Source organism: Lipotes vexillifer, unplaced genomic scaffold (genome assembly GCF_000442215.2).
Source record: "Lipotes vexillifer unplaced genomic scaffold, Lipotes_vexillifer_v1.1 scaffold366, whole genome shotgun sequence".
In the NCBI taxonomy this organism is placed as follows: Eukaryota; Metazoa; Chordata; class Mammalia; order Artiodactyla; family Lipotidae; genus Lipotes; species Lipotes vexillifer.
This window is the reverse complement of record NW_006780143.1, coordinates 1848197-1862012: the sequence shown is the minus strand read 5'-3', so window position 1 is coordinate 1862012 and position 13816 is coordinate 1848197. Positions and strand designations below refer to the sequence as shown.

Genomic DNA, 13816 nt, shown 5'->3' with positions numbered 1-13816 from the left:
CTTTCCCTCAGAGTAGCTCCTTTGGCAAAAGGCAATTCAACCCAAATGCAAATACGCCCTGTAAGTATGTAAATCATGTCCAGATATAGCTGAATATCAGAAATGAACACAACACATCTAACTATTCTATTTGCTCTTTCTTCGAAGCTCAAAACAGAATTTTCTTCTTAATGTCTGGCGAAAGTGAAGGTTAGGCAATGAGGCTATCATATTCATGTGGCAACTGCCGTAGAATAATTCTTTAATGGTTGCTGCTTGACTGGGTAAACAGTTTCTCTCAACCATTCCTTGCAACCTCTTTGAACCAAAGGGGTACGTTTACACTAAGTTTACTGAAGAGCCACTGGAATGTCTTCCATGTACTGTAGATTATTGCTAATGAAACAAGAGACCATTATGCAGTGGTCAGAGGGCTTGCAGATGTAGGTAAGATTCCAGCAGTGAACAAAGCTAACTTTGCGATCCCTTAATGCTGCGGTCCCCAACATTTTTGGTACCAGGGACGGGTTTCATGGAAGACAGTTTTTCCATGGAAGGGGGTGGGGGAATGGCTCAGGTGGTAATGCAAGCCATGGAGAGCAGCAGATGAAGCTTTGCTCACTGGCCCATCACTCACCTCTTGCTGTGTGGCCTGGTTCCTAGCAGGCCATGGAATGGTACCATGGCCTAGGGGTTGTGGACCCCTGCCTTAGTGGAAAATTGAGGGGTCCGTAGCTGTACCAGCCAGATCAGCACATACACAAGTCAGTATGCATTTTCATTTCATACGTGTAACTTTAGGTGGTGGCTATCATACCTTTTTTTTTTTCAGCCACTAGTAATGTACATTTGAATGTTTAATGAGAAACAGATGGTGCCTGATTTCTCTAACTTACATTGAACAAAAACTGTTTTGGAAATGTTGCTGGTGTATACTTCTACTGCATTAAACACAGCACCATTTTAACCTGTTTTGATGAATAATTGAAGAATTACTGTCCTACTCTAAGACAGCATTTCAGAGCATGTGTTAATCATATACTTGATTAAACATTTCCTTGCCTTTCTCTTCAGAATGCCAATTGGCTTTTGAGTGGATAATTGTTGCCGTGAGAGCAGTGACATTGAAAACAACTATTGCCTGTTTGAATTACTTAAAGCACCACCATGAAAAGAAATACCTGTGATTTGCTTTCTCGGAGCAAAAGTGTAAGTACTTTTTGTTTTCATTTATTTTCTAAAACTGTGTACCCACAACTTTTTACTGTTTTCTTTTGGATTTTAATACTGTGCTTTCATGATGAGACTCGTGAGAAACCCTTGGTTAACTTTCAGTTCTCAGACTGTATGCAGCTTATTAACAAATGAAGACTTGTTTGTCTCTGTGGCTTGGTTGACATTTGATGGGAATTCTCTTTCAGCCAGTTTATATGCCTTACCATTCATTTGTATGTGCCTACTGGTATGGTATTGGAAACCCTGATTTTTGGATGCATGCAGAAAATATAAAAAGTTGAAACTGAGGAAGTTTATGTCTTGAATATCAAACTTTCTGGACAAGTTCAAAAGGATAAATTGAACTTACATTACTGGGTACTTCAATCAATCACATTCTGCAAGTTCACGTACATGATGAATAATGTGAATACTTAATCAGTGGGTCATCACTTCCATGAGCTTTCTACCATGGCATGTGTCTTTAATCCTCTAATCTCCTCCTTTAAATTGTTTTGTTTTTTTTTTTCAGTGAAAGTCCTCAAGGCCCTGATGGAGATTAAGTCTTATTTCCACTCAGTGTTCTTAAGGTGCCAAAGTGGTGATAATTTCTAGATTTCTATTAGCTTATGAAAGAGAGCATAAGCAAATACAGCAACTCAAAGAAAACTACACAAGGCAGGGATGAAAGTAGACTGTTAATTTCCATCAGGCAAGCTCTAAGAACATGTCCCTTTGTTCATTTACCCAAGGGGAAAAAAGGCATCCAAACAGATGTAGTTATGACGTAGGAACATTCATTTGAAGGCATGAGAGAAACCACAAATACAAACACATTTCTCTAGTACGGGAACACTTTGTGTTACAACCAGTGATTCTATGGTGATGGCCCAAGGCCATTTTTAATTCTTTCTATAGAATTAATTACCATCAAGCTTTTAAGGGTGAGCAATGCAGGAGTAATGGGGAAGGAAGTATAGTACCCAGTAGGGTTTTTAAAAAAATGAGGATGTACCCAGAAGTGTGCCAGTTCTTGGACTGAGTACTGACTCTGTTCAATAACCAACCAAGGAAATTCAACAAATTCTGAGGGAATGTCCAAATTCATTTGTTTTACTTGTTGGTGTTTAGTTGTATGGATTATTGTGTAAAATCAAGGGCCATGGCATGGAGCCTGGAATTCCTTCTATTATCATAGAGCTGCTCATTGTAATGGGAGGTGACCTGCATACAAATTACCAAACTGCAAACACATCTTTCTGTTACTGAGCTTTTCTTATTATAAGTTAAATTTGAAAGCAAACCATACATATAATACTTCCTTCTTTTATTAAATTTTAGAAACATGTGATGTGAAAAATATGTACAAAGGTGAAAGGGAGAATATTTTGAGTAATTAAAAATATATTATTAAACATTTCTCTGTTCTTGGAGGAAAATATTCTAAAGGCAAATGATTAACTGAGCTGTGACTTTAAGGACCTCTGAATACTTCATGATGCTAGATTTCCTATTTATATTTGCTTTATGCAAAAATTTTCATCTTGGTGGAAAGGCTCATGCTTCCCAGATTAAGAGAATCTGAGTTACATACACTTGTCCAAATGTAAACAGTAGAGCTCTCATTTCACTGCTTCTTAGCTTCTTGAAAATCCACTAGCATAAAGTGCTTCCACTTAATTAAATGACTCTAAGCAGATTACTGTTTATCCGAGAAAAGAGCCAGACTTTTTGCCTAGTGAGAAGTTGTCACTTTAGAGTTTTTTTGTTTTTTTTTTTTTTGCGATACGCGGGCTTCTCACTGTTGTGGCCTCTCCCATTGCGGAGAACAGGCTCCAGACGCGCAGGCTCAGCGGCCATGGCTCACAGGCCCAGCCGCTCCGCGGCATGTGGGATCTTCCCGGACCGGGGCACGAACCCATGTCCCCTGCATCGGCAGGCAGACTCTCAACCACTGTGCCACCAGGGAAGCCCAGAGTTTTTAAATTTTATTTTGCACTGGTTTAAGAATGTCACCCCTGCCCCTTAAGTCTTTGCCATAACAGAGTCCAAAATTGTACACTTAGAAGTAGATGTTTCCTGTTTTTGATGAGGAAGGTTTAAAGAATTAATTTGATTTAGAATCTGAGAATGTTTTTCTTTGGCATTATGACATTTAAAAATCCAAACAGAATGTTCTAAGTGTTAAAATGGGCTCTGCTCCTCCCTGTGTGTCTCTATGTATCTTGCTTCTGTCATTGTGAAAACTTAAGGAACACGCAAGAGGAGGGGAAAAAAAAGACCGTCTTTAGACAGTCACCTTATTTGTTCTTGAACATTTAAAGCAGTGTTCATATTTTTCACCTCTCATTCAAGACCTGGTGCAGTGTCCCTTTTAATGACAAATGCTCTGAATTCTTCCTTTATTTGGAAGGGATCCATGAAAAATGTTAACTATAAGAATATAAACAAACCACTTTTTACTTAAAGCAACATTTTGCTGGTTTTGGAGGATAATTTGTAGTTGCAGTGGGTACAAAAGGGAGGAACTGGGCATATGGACAGTACCAAAGTGAGGTATGGCCCCATTGGCTACCGCAAGCAGAAGGTTCTCCCGTAAGTTCTGTGGTATGAAGGCCTTACCTCTTTTTAAAGTTTTCAAGCCACCTCTTATTGGACTGGCATTTTATTTTTGCAGGTATAATTAAAGTTCTAACATGACAGCTGTGTGTTTTATACCTCTTGGGGTGCTTAAGACTATATATTTTTCCAGGTGTTGGTTCTCTGTCCAGAAGGGCAGAGCTCAAACAGATTTCTCTCTGTGTTAACCTCAGGAAGTGTCTTTGCCATCTATGTAATCTGGGGGCAGTTCTTGCTGTTCTGACTTTTGCTTCAATGGGACTGAACAAGTGACATTTGCACAACAATTACAAAATTTAAAATTTTAGTGTAAAACCATTTTATCTCAAAATAATGATTGGTAAAATGAGGTTTGGTGAGTTATTACTCTCCTATAAGTTTCATAGCTGGAAAATCCCATGTACAAGGGATGCTTTATTTTTATTTACTATTCTGAATCATAACGGATCAACTGATTTCTCTATTTAAAACTTGCCTTCTTTTGCCTCAAATATGTTTTCATGAAGCCATTTAATCTAGAGCAGCATTTAGTTGTAAAACATCTAGAATTTTTTTTCCCCTGCTACCTGCATAGCATAGCAATTTAGGACAGAGACAGAATAGTTAGCATAGAATATCCTTTCTGAGGCTGTTAGAAAATTTTATGAAAGCACTTGTAGCAACAACTCTGTTTTTAATTAAACAGTTTAATTTGCTGCAGTGGTCATGACTCTACCCCAGCCCTTTAGTGACCTGAGTTAACTCTGTTGACTCTTTTCAATCCATTGGTTCCAAAGGGAAAGGAGCCATTTACAGTGACCCTATCATCACATCTGTGACTCAAGCTTTCCTTGGCATTTCTCCAGTGAAATATTAACATAGTATGACTCTTCCAAGGTTAAAAATTTAACTCTTGCAGCTTGTACTTCTGTTGAAAATAATTTTTAAAATAATAGATTTACTAGCCTTTGTATTCAGAATAATAATCATGATCTCCCAACATTAGGTTCTGGCATTTTTCAATATGGATATACTTTCACTGATCTAGCTTTTTATTGTCTACCCGGTATAAGGGAGCTGATGTGATAAAGTACAGCAATCTCCAATGTGGGCTTTAAAAAGAAAATATTAGGAATTCTATTTATATTTACCTTTTACTGTAATCTTTTTTCAAAATCAGTATAGTTTAGAGATCACTGGTGAGTGAAAATAGAATAGTTGTTGAGTTAGAGATGTGGAGTCAATCCCCAGATCCACTGGTGTTTAAAGATCTGTTAGTAAATTACTTAATTTTTTGAACCTTAGTGTCTTTATCTGTAAGATAGAAAAAATATCATAATGAAGGTGAAAACACCTATCACATAATAAGTTGCTTGATAAATTCTCTCTATTTTGAGGTTTGTAGTGCTTTTTTGTAGCTACAGAGCAGAGTGATAGTATCTGGCCCAGAAATGGATCAAATGGAAATGCCTGGAAATGAAGCAAGTTCTGCTCACTAAAGGGGTTCAAGTCTAGCTTCTAAGACCATTTAGTCAATATCTATATCATGTTAAAGATTCAGGAATAAGATGGGTGGTTAAACTAGGTGAGAGTTCTGTTTTCTATCAGTTATGAGTTTCTTTGATTCTAGGTCATGTTGTACCGTTCATAAAACTGAATTGAAAATCAGTTCCCAGATAAATATAAAATCAAAGCATTGGGGCAAAAAGAGTATATTATCAGCTCAGGCTGCCATAACAAAATACTGCAGACTAGGTGGCTTAAATAAGAGAATTTTATTTTCTCACAATTCTGGAGGCTGAAGTCCACGATCAAAATGCTGGCTGATTTGGTTGCTGGTAAGAGCTCTCTTACTGGCCTTCTCACTGTGTCCTCATGTGGTAGATGAGAGAAAGCAAGCTCTCTGGTGTCTCTTCTTATAAGGGCACTAATCCCATCATAAGGACCCCACCTCATGAGCTCATCTAACCCTGATTACCTCACAAAGGCCCCACCTCCAATATAATTACATTGGGGGTTAGGATTTCAACATGTGAATTTTGGAGGACACAAGTATTCAGTCCATAACAGTGAATCTGATAATTTTAAGGGATGGTATTAATAAGTGACTGTGATATTGGTGGCTGATATTCTGGAGTCCACATATTCTCCCAACTGGATAACACTGAAAACTATCCAGTTAACATGTTTCTCTTCATTTCCTATTTTCTAGATTTTATGTTAGAGGAACTCAGTGATGATTTTTCAGGTTCCAGTCAGCTCTTCATAGACCTTAGGGGCTAATTTTCATTTTACTTAAAATATTTTTCCTCCCTTTACTATTCCTATTTTGCTTATTTTATACTGTTTGTTCTTAACATCCAATCCAGTAACATAAGTCTCCGAAGTACTTTCTCCTGTCAGTGTGTTTACCAGTTGAGCTAACTTTTTAGAGGTTTGTAAATTTCAGACCTGATTATCTCTGAGCCACCCCAGTTCTCTCTTATCAATGCCACTGTTTTTATTCTAACCAGGAATGAGAAGTAAAGGTACAGACAAGGGGGGAGACACATAAAATTGTCTATACTGATAGTGTATTTTTAAATCAGGGGTTATATTAAAATTTTTTTAAGTACTTTTCCTTATAATATCTCTGTTGGTATTCTCTCAACTCATGAATTTTTATAGACCTTCCCATCTAGAGAATGAACTAGATAAATTTTAATTTTTCTTCATTAATCAACTCTTATGTATTGAATTCTAATGTATCTTGTAGTATTTTACATTAAATTCTCAGTTTCTTAGTACCTTGTATCATTTTCTTCCTACCAGTTTGGAGAGATTTAGGATATCTTCTGCTCAATAGGATTTGTTGGTTTCTTGACGAAATTGCCCTCTATTTGACTTAGGATTCTTTCAGATGCTCTGCACTTGGATAAAATTGTCATTCACTAGATGTCTGTTAATTGATGTTCCCTGTTCTTTTTTGATAGAATTGTTGTTTAGTATTTATTCAAAACTGGAAGCAAATCCTGGGCTGTTTGGAGGGTGCAGAGTATCTGGGAAGTATTTAGCATTCTGAATTTAAAGCCCATCTAAATGGGCTTCCAGTTTTGAGACCAGGAGCCAGGAGCCCACCTGGTGAAGTATGCCCAGCAGGCTTCCTAGAATCTCCTCTTTTCACAAAAGACTTTAGATGTTCAAAATTTGTAAACCAAAGTTATCTTTTTCTTAAAAAATAATGTTTTCCAGTTGTACTTTTACATTGCTGAGTTTTGAGAAGCAACTGCTCTTTTAATGGCCCAGGCTGAGAAATTTATGCCATTTCATTCCATTGGTGCCTACTTGGAGAGGGGAGACTGAAAAGAAATTTAGAAAAGATGATACATTTTGTTAGGGCACTTCAGAGGTATCTGCATTTGATTGCTCCTCACAATTACTCTGTAAGACTGATTATTCTGGGGGCTTTATGGTTCAAGTAAAAATAATGGATCCCTTTCCAGACTGGCCTCCTTTCTCTGCTATATCCATCACCACCTAAGGTATGAGACTGACAGAATTGTAGCAGCTTAGAATCCTGATGAAGTTAAGTATATAGAAACTGGAGTTTTCACTGCTGGTCTCTCTTTAAGTCCAAAGAAGGTCGGAGGAGATACTATTGGTAAAGACGCTTTGAAACGTGCAAAGCACACAGCAAAACTAAAATAATATTCTTGCTTGTGTCTTTGTTAGCAGTAAACTGAAATGAGAACTTGTAGTTTCAGAGGTTTTATTCCTTTGGTCATTACTCCTGCCTTCATGCTTGTGCTTTTTCTTTACAAAACTCAAAAAATATTTATTGAATGGCTGCTGTGTGTTAGGAACTGTGCTTGCTAGGCTCTGGGTTTCCAATGGGGAGTAAGATACATATGGTCTCTACTCTTATAGAGCATATTTGACAACTAAATTTATAACTTTTGTAATATTCTATTTATTACTTCATCCCCCCACCCCACCCTGACTGCCCAAGCCTGTCCCACTTTAATCTTTAATTCTTCCCAGGGGTGCTGAAGTCGTATCCCTCTTACACCTCTGTGTACTTGTTCTTTGCATCCTGGGTATCCCCTTTGTCAGGATATTTTAAACTGTGAATAATGTGCCATGCTTGTCAATTACGCTCATTGTTTCAGAAACATAGATTATTTTCAAGTGCTTAAAAAGATTTTTTCTCAGATAATCAACGATAGTGCAAGAATAGCCGAGTATAAATGAATGTGAGTATGGAGGAAAGGTCTGAAAGAGTAGGGGCTGATCAGCCACCATTTGCTCTGAAATCAATCACATGACAATTTTAGTGGCCATAGTCAATCATTACATTGTTGCCTTTGAGAAACACCTCCACTTTTTTTTTCCCCTGATATTGTGATGTGTTTGCTATTTCATTTTTGGACACTTTCGAGTTGGAGTTGAATTCTGAATGATTATATCCAAGAAATAATTGCCTATATTGTACTTCACAATGTAAACATCAAAGATACATAAAAATGGAGAGAAGTGATGTTGAGTTGATGATAAATATTAAGGAGTGACTCGTACAGGTAGTATTGCTCTGTAACAAAGTGAAATTATGAAGAAAAGCATAATAATTTGGTGAAGCTTTCTATTAATAGTATATTGCTCCAGAAAAAAATGTTTACTTATAAAGGCCACTTAATTTTATTTAAAGCCAGTTTTCTTTTTCTTAAGTTAGAGTTAGATGTCATTTTTTATTATTAAAATGGCCACCTATAAGCAAGTATTTTGAAGGTTAAAAATGATGTCAGTTAAACTTATCAATGTGTTTACACAGTTTCCCAAGGTCAGTGCTTTCAAAGTCAGCCCAGGGATGGTCCTTAAGGTCCTGAGTTATAGTCCAGGTTTTGCCAGTTTGTATCTATGTCCTGGTAGGGGAAGGAGGATGAGAAAACCATAAATCATTAGATTATTATCAAGTGCTCTCAATATCTACTATGATTGTTTCAAGGGTAAAATGAGAAAACAGTATTGAAAGCACGTTGCAAAATAAAAATAAACAAAAAGCCAAACCAACCAAGCAAAAAAACACCCCCAAAGGGCTTCCCTGGTGGCACAGTGGTTGAGAGTCCGCCTGCCGATGCAGGGGACACGGGTTCGTGCCCCGGTCCGGGAAGATCCCACATGCCGCGGAGTGGCTGGGCCCGTGAGCCATGGCCGCAGAGCCTGCGCGTCTGGAGCCTGTGCTCCGCAATGGGAGAGGCCACAACAGTGAGAGGCCTGCGTACCGCAAAAAAAAAAAACAAAAAAAAAACACCTCCAAATAATGTTGTTTGGTACTCAGTTGTAACACATGCTTCTGTACCAAGTGATTTAAGTCTTAGGCATTTTTTAAAAATAGAATTGGTCCATTGATAAACAGATTAACAAAAATACCTTCACTTTTATTGTTAGAAAAAGTCATTCTTAACAGTTCACATGTTCCCCTAAGTTGTGTATATTAAAGACCTTTATGCCACGGCCAAGAATGGTTAATGGTTATGTAGGTAGAGCCCCTGACCTTGCTTCCTAGTTCCTTCTATTGCCTAGATTGGTCACACACCACACACATGGAATTTGGGGTACAGGCCCAGTATTAGCACAAGCACTGGGAATGAGACATTTAGCTTATAACTCTCTTATGGTCATATCTGTCCTCCCCGCAAACTCCTTACTGTTATGGAAGCCTGGACTTCGGTGTTGGCAATAATGCTTCTGTGCTAGTGATTTGGCCATGTTTATAGCCCTCAGCCTCCTGAATTTAATTCAATCAACAATATTTATTAAGCCCTCACCAACTATTAGACTGTACTACAGCAGTCATACCCCATGGAGCTGCACACCAAATGATACCCCAGAAGTTCGGATAATTAACAGTCCACCAATTCACTTCCAGATTGAGATTTAAGCTCTTCAGAGAATCTGGCTCACTGAGCATTAAAAATCAAATGTTTTACAACTACTCAAACAATAATACCACAGTGCTACAACAAAAATCATCTTTTCCACAAACTCATTTAAAACAACAAGCTACAAGTTTTACAGGTCTTCATTTCTGCTTTGTACTTTGAAATATTAAATGCCCAACTTATGTTTTTCTAGAAGAGGCCATTACATAGCATTAATTTACCAGCAAGGTTGCATTTCAATATAAGATGAATCATACCAAGTGAGACCTAGATATTGCTCAGAAGCAATAGTCTCTGAAGGAATATTTGAAGATAAACAAGAGCGTTTAGGAAACCATGAGAAATCCCCAGAATGTACACATAGAAGGACACAAAAGATTCTTTTCCTGTCGTTGTTGTTGAATTGCTCATGCAGGAATTCAGAAGATGTATTTCCTCACCCGATATAAATGAAATAATTGGCAAAGTAGTCAGAGAGGAGTATCTCCTCCAGTGGGTAGTGTTGTTATCTACTTAGAAAGCATTTGTGTGTTCTGACTTCCCAAAACAGTGCTGAAAAACTTTTAAGGTGAGAAGAGAAAACCGAAAACAGCCCCCCTCCCCTGCAAAAGGAGTTAGATGTTGACAGAAGTGGCTTAGAAAAGATATAAGTGAAAAACTTTCTGATAGAGTTTTCTAATGTTGGCACAGTCTTTTCTGAGGAGATTATGAGATGGTCTTATAACAATATCTTTCAAAGTTCTGATCAAGTCTTTATGTTTTCTTAGACATATTTTTTGCATAAGCAAGGTCGGTTCTCAGCAGAGAGCATCCCCATTCCACTAAAAATATTCGAAGGGACTGAATTATCAATGAATCCAAACAGTCACTAAACCCTATTACTTCTATTATTCCCAGAAGAATAACTTCTTAACTTCAGAACATTGAGGGGTTCTGGGGTGAACTCTCAAACTTCTAGTTTAAGCTCAGAGATGTAGAATGTTGCAAAGAGTGTCAGTCCCAACCTGCCATCAAGTAAAAATCTAGACACACTATGTATTCATGACTTTAAAACAATCCATCAGAGAATTGAGGTTGTAGGACAACCAAGCAACCCCCAATCTGGAAAGAGATAGGCAGACACTTGTCAAGAAGAAGAAAAAGGATGCCGTCATTTGCTTATATCAGATGCTATGTAAAGCAGTAAGGAGAGTCAGAGAAAATTTTTAATGAATTGCTAAAGGTTGAGTGTGGGCTAGCGTGAGAGTATGGACACACTGGCCGTTGCATATGCAGGGTTATGAGGGAATCCTGTAGCAGGCTTTTCCTCTACAAACCTCACCAGGTGCTCACAGGGAAGACTGGGGAGAATAGCAGCCACTATTGAAACCAGACCCATCTCCCCAGTGGAATTAAAGAGTTACTCTGCAAAGGGAAGAGCAGTAAGAACTTCTGACTTAGGGTAGATCCATTGGTGAAATCCATTGGTGAAGAAGGGAACAGGAAAATAAAGCTCTATCTTCAGAGTGGGAGGTAAGAATATGTGCTAGGACCAGCACTACAGTCGGAGGAGAAGCAGAAGCACTTGTGATGACCACACCCCTGAGCCCTGGGAGCACAGTGCCTACCTAAGACTGAGGCTTAATCAGAACATCAAGGAACACTCTTCTTCCCTGATCTCCCATCAACATCCTAACAAGCATTGAGTGAAAATAACACTGGAATAGGCTGCAAGAGCTTCCAGAGACAGATCCTCTGGGGGCCCAGCACAAAGGAGAGATCCAAAACTAAGGATGGAGCAGATATTAAGAAAACAACCACTGGAAAACCATTCCATAATCCAGGGTTCCCCAACCCCCAGGTTGGTGCACAGCCTGTTTGGAACCAGGCCGCACAGCAGGAGGTGAATGGTGGGTGAGCGAGTGAAGCTTCCTCTGCCGCTCCCCATTGATTGCATTACTGCCTGAATCATCACCCCCACCCCCATCTGCAGAAAAATTGTCCTCCATGAAACTGGTTCCTGGTGCCAGAAAGGTTGGGGACTGCTGCCATGACCTATGCACGTGGTGTTATTAGAGAAATTTGATGCCTGTGGTGCACTGAGGTTAATCATAAGAACAAAACCCCATTCCTGACTAGATTAATTCAAATTCCCATGCAAAAGGCCTAGCAGAAGGAAAACTGTGCTCATCTTTAAGCATAAAAATTTATTCACCTCAGTATCTACTGTCCAACACAAGATATCCAATTTTCAGTTAAAAAATATTAGGCAAATAGACAAGAGAAAATACTTCAAAAGGACAAAATAATATACAGAAGCATCCCAGATATGGCACAAATGTTAAAATTATCAGACTAGGAATTTAAATATGATTAGTATGTTAAAGTCTCTAATGGAAAAGATTGACAACATGTAAGATCAAATAGATAATTTCAGCAGAGAGACGGAAACTATAAGAAAGAATCAGATGAAATGCTAGAAATAAAAAACACAGTAACAAAGATGAAGAGTGTCTTTGGGCCTGTTAGTAGGCTTGACACAACCAAGGACAGAATCAGTGAAATTGAAGATAAGTCAGTAGAAATTAAACTGGAATACAAAAAGAAAGAAAACGTAGAGAAAAGAGAACATAACAGATCATCCAAGAGCTATAATATAAGTGGTATAGCATATACATAATTGAAATCACAGAAGGAAAAGAAAGAGAAATTGAGGTAGAAGAAATGTTTGAAGAAATAATGACTGAAAAATTTTCAAAATTAATGACACACACCAAATCAGACTCTAAAGCTCAGAGTACACCAAGCAAGATACATACCAAAATACACACACACACACACACACACACACAAACACACACTCACACTCACAGAAGCATATCATATTCAAATGGCTGAAATCAAGACACAAAGAGAACATCTTGAATGTAGAGGAAGAAGACAAATTACATACAGAGGAACAAGGATGAGAATTACAGTAAACTTATCCTCGGAAAGTATGCAGGCAAGAAGACATAGGAGAGGCATCTTTAAAGTACTGAGACAAAACTGTTAACCTAGAATTCTATACCCAGTAAGAATATACTTAAAATATGCAGTAAAAATACTTTATTGGAGTGAACTATTCCAGTTTCCTATCCTTTTTTTGTGTCCCCCACATAACATGCACATATGCTCTCATGATTTTTGCTTTCCTTCTTCAAGTCTGAGAGGCTGAAGATATTCCTCCTGTTCAGGACCAACACCTCCAGCTTCTCAGAGGACTTAGTCAATTACCCCCTCCCTCCTACATACGCAACTGCAGTTTTGCTCATCTCTTTTCTATCTCTGCTTTTGGCCTTGGTAAATGAATTAGGTCTTCAATTTGCTTTTGACGCTGCTGCCCATGTGTACTTCTTTGGACAATTCCTCTTCTCTTCCTGATATTTATTTAAATATTTCCTTTCAGGTCTCTATGCCCCTTAAGCAAGGCTGTTCCCCAAGATCCTGTCTTTGGCCCACAAGATATTCTAAGATAATCTTACCTCCTTTCCAGTCTTCATCTGTTTTCTGTTTGTGTCTAAATCTCCATGTCCATTTCAGATGTCTAGTTTTAGTTTCAGAATTTTATTCAGTTGCAGGTTGGACATTCATTATCTCCACACATTTCCCAAACTAGATTCATGCACTATTCTTTCTCCTCTCTAAACATGCTTCTGCTTCTCTATTCTCTACTGCATTTGCTGCCCCAGGCATCAAGCCAATGGCCTAAGCCAGAGCCCTGGGAACCTTCCTCAACTCCTTGCTCATTATCCCTCCCAACGTCTAAACAAGCAACAAATGTTACTGCAGTTATCTGAGTCTTCCTCATTCCAACTGTACTTCCTACTCTGCCAATGACTTGGGAATCACGTTATTTTTCCTTACCATTGTGGGTGTCATTAAAGTATACACCAAAGTAGAGAGGACCAGTAAAGTTATGTATGTGTTGTATATGGAAGCTAGTAACATTTGTTACTTTATCCATTCCTGTTGCAGATCTTACTTTTTCTTATTAGCAGTGTACTGTCTTGTTTTGAATCTGTATCTTTTCCCAATTGCTTTTAATTAGAATTTAAACGAGCTCTTAAAGGCTAAATCTGCAACAA

General features: G+C 38.2%; 1 protein-coding gene across 1 annotated transcript in view; it reads left to right on the top strand.

Moving 5' to 3' along the window:
• Positions 1-13816, top strand: part of PDE4D (phosphodiesterase 4D) — a 1474095-nt gene that overhangs the window by 334144 nt on the left and 1126135 nt on the right. Inside the window, exon 2 of the mRNA XM_007453217.1 lies at positions 1054-1188. Coding sequence (XP_007453279.1) covers positions 1147-1188 — 42 coding nt within the window. The 5' untranslated portion in view covers positions 1054-1146. The remainder of the gene's footprint in view (positions 1-1053; positions 1189-13816) is intronic.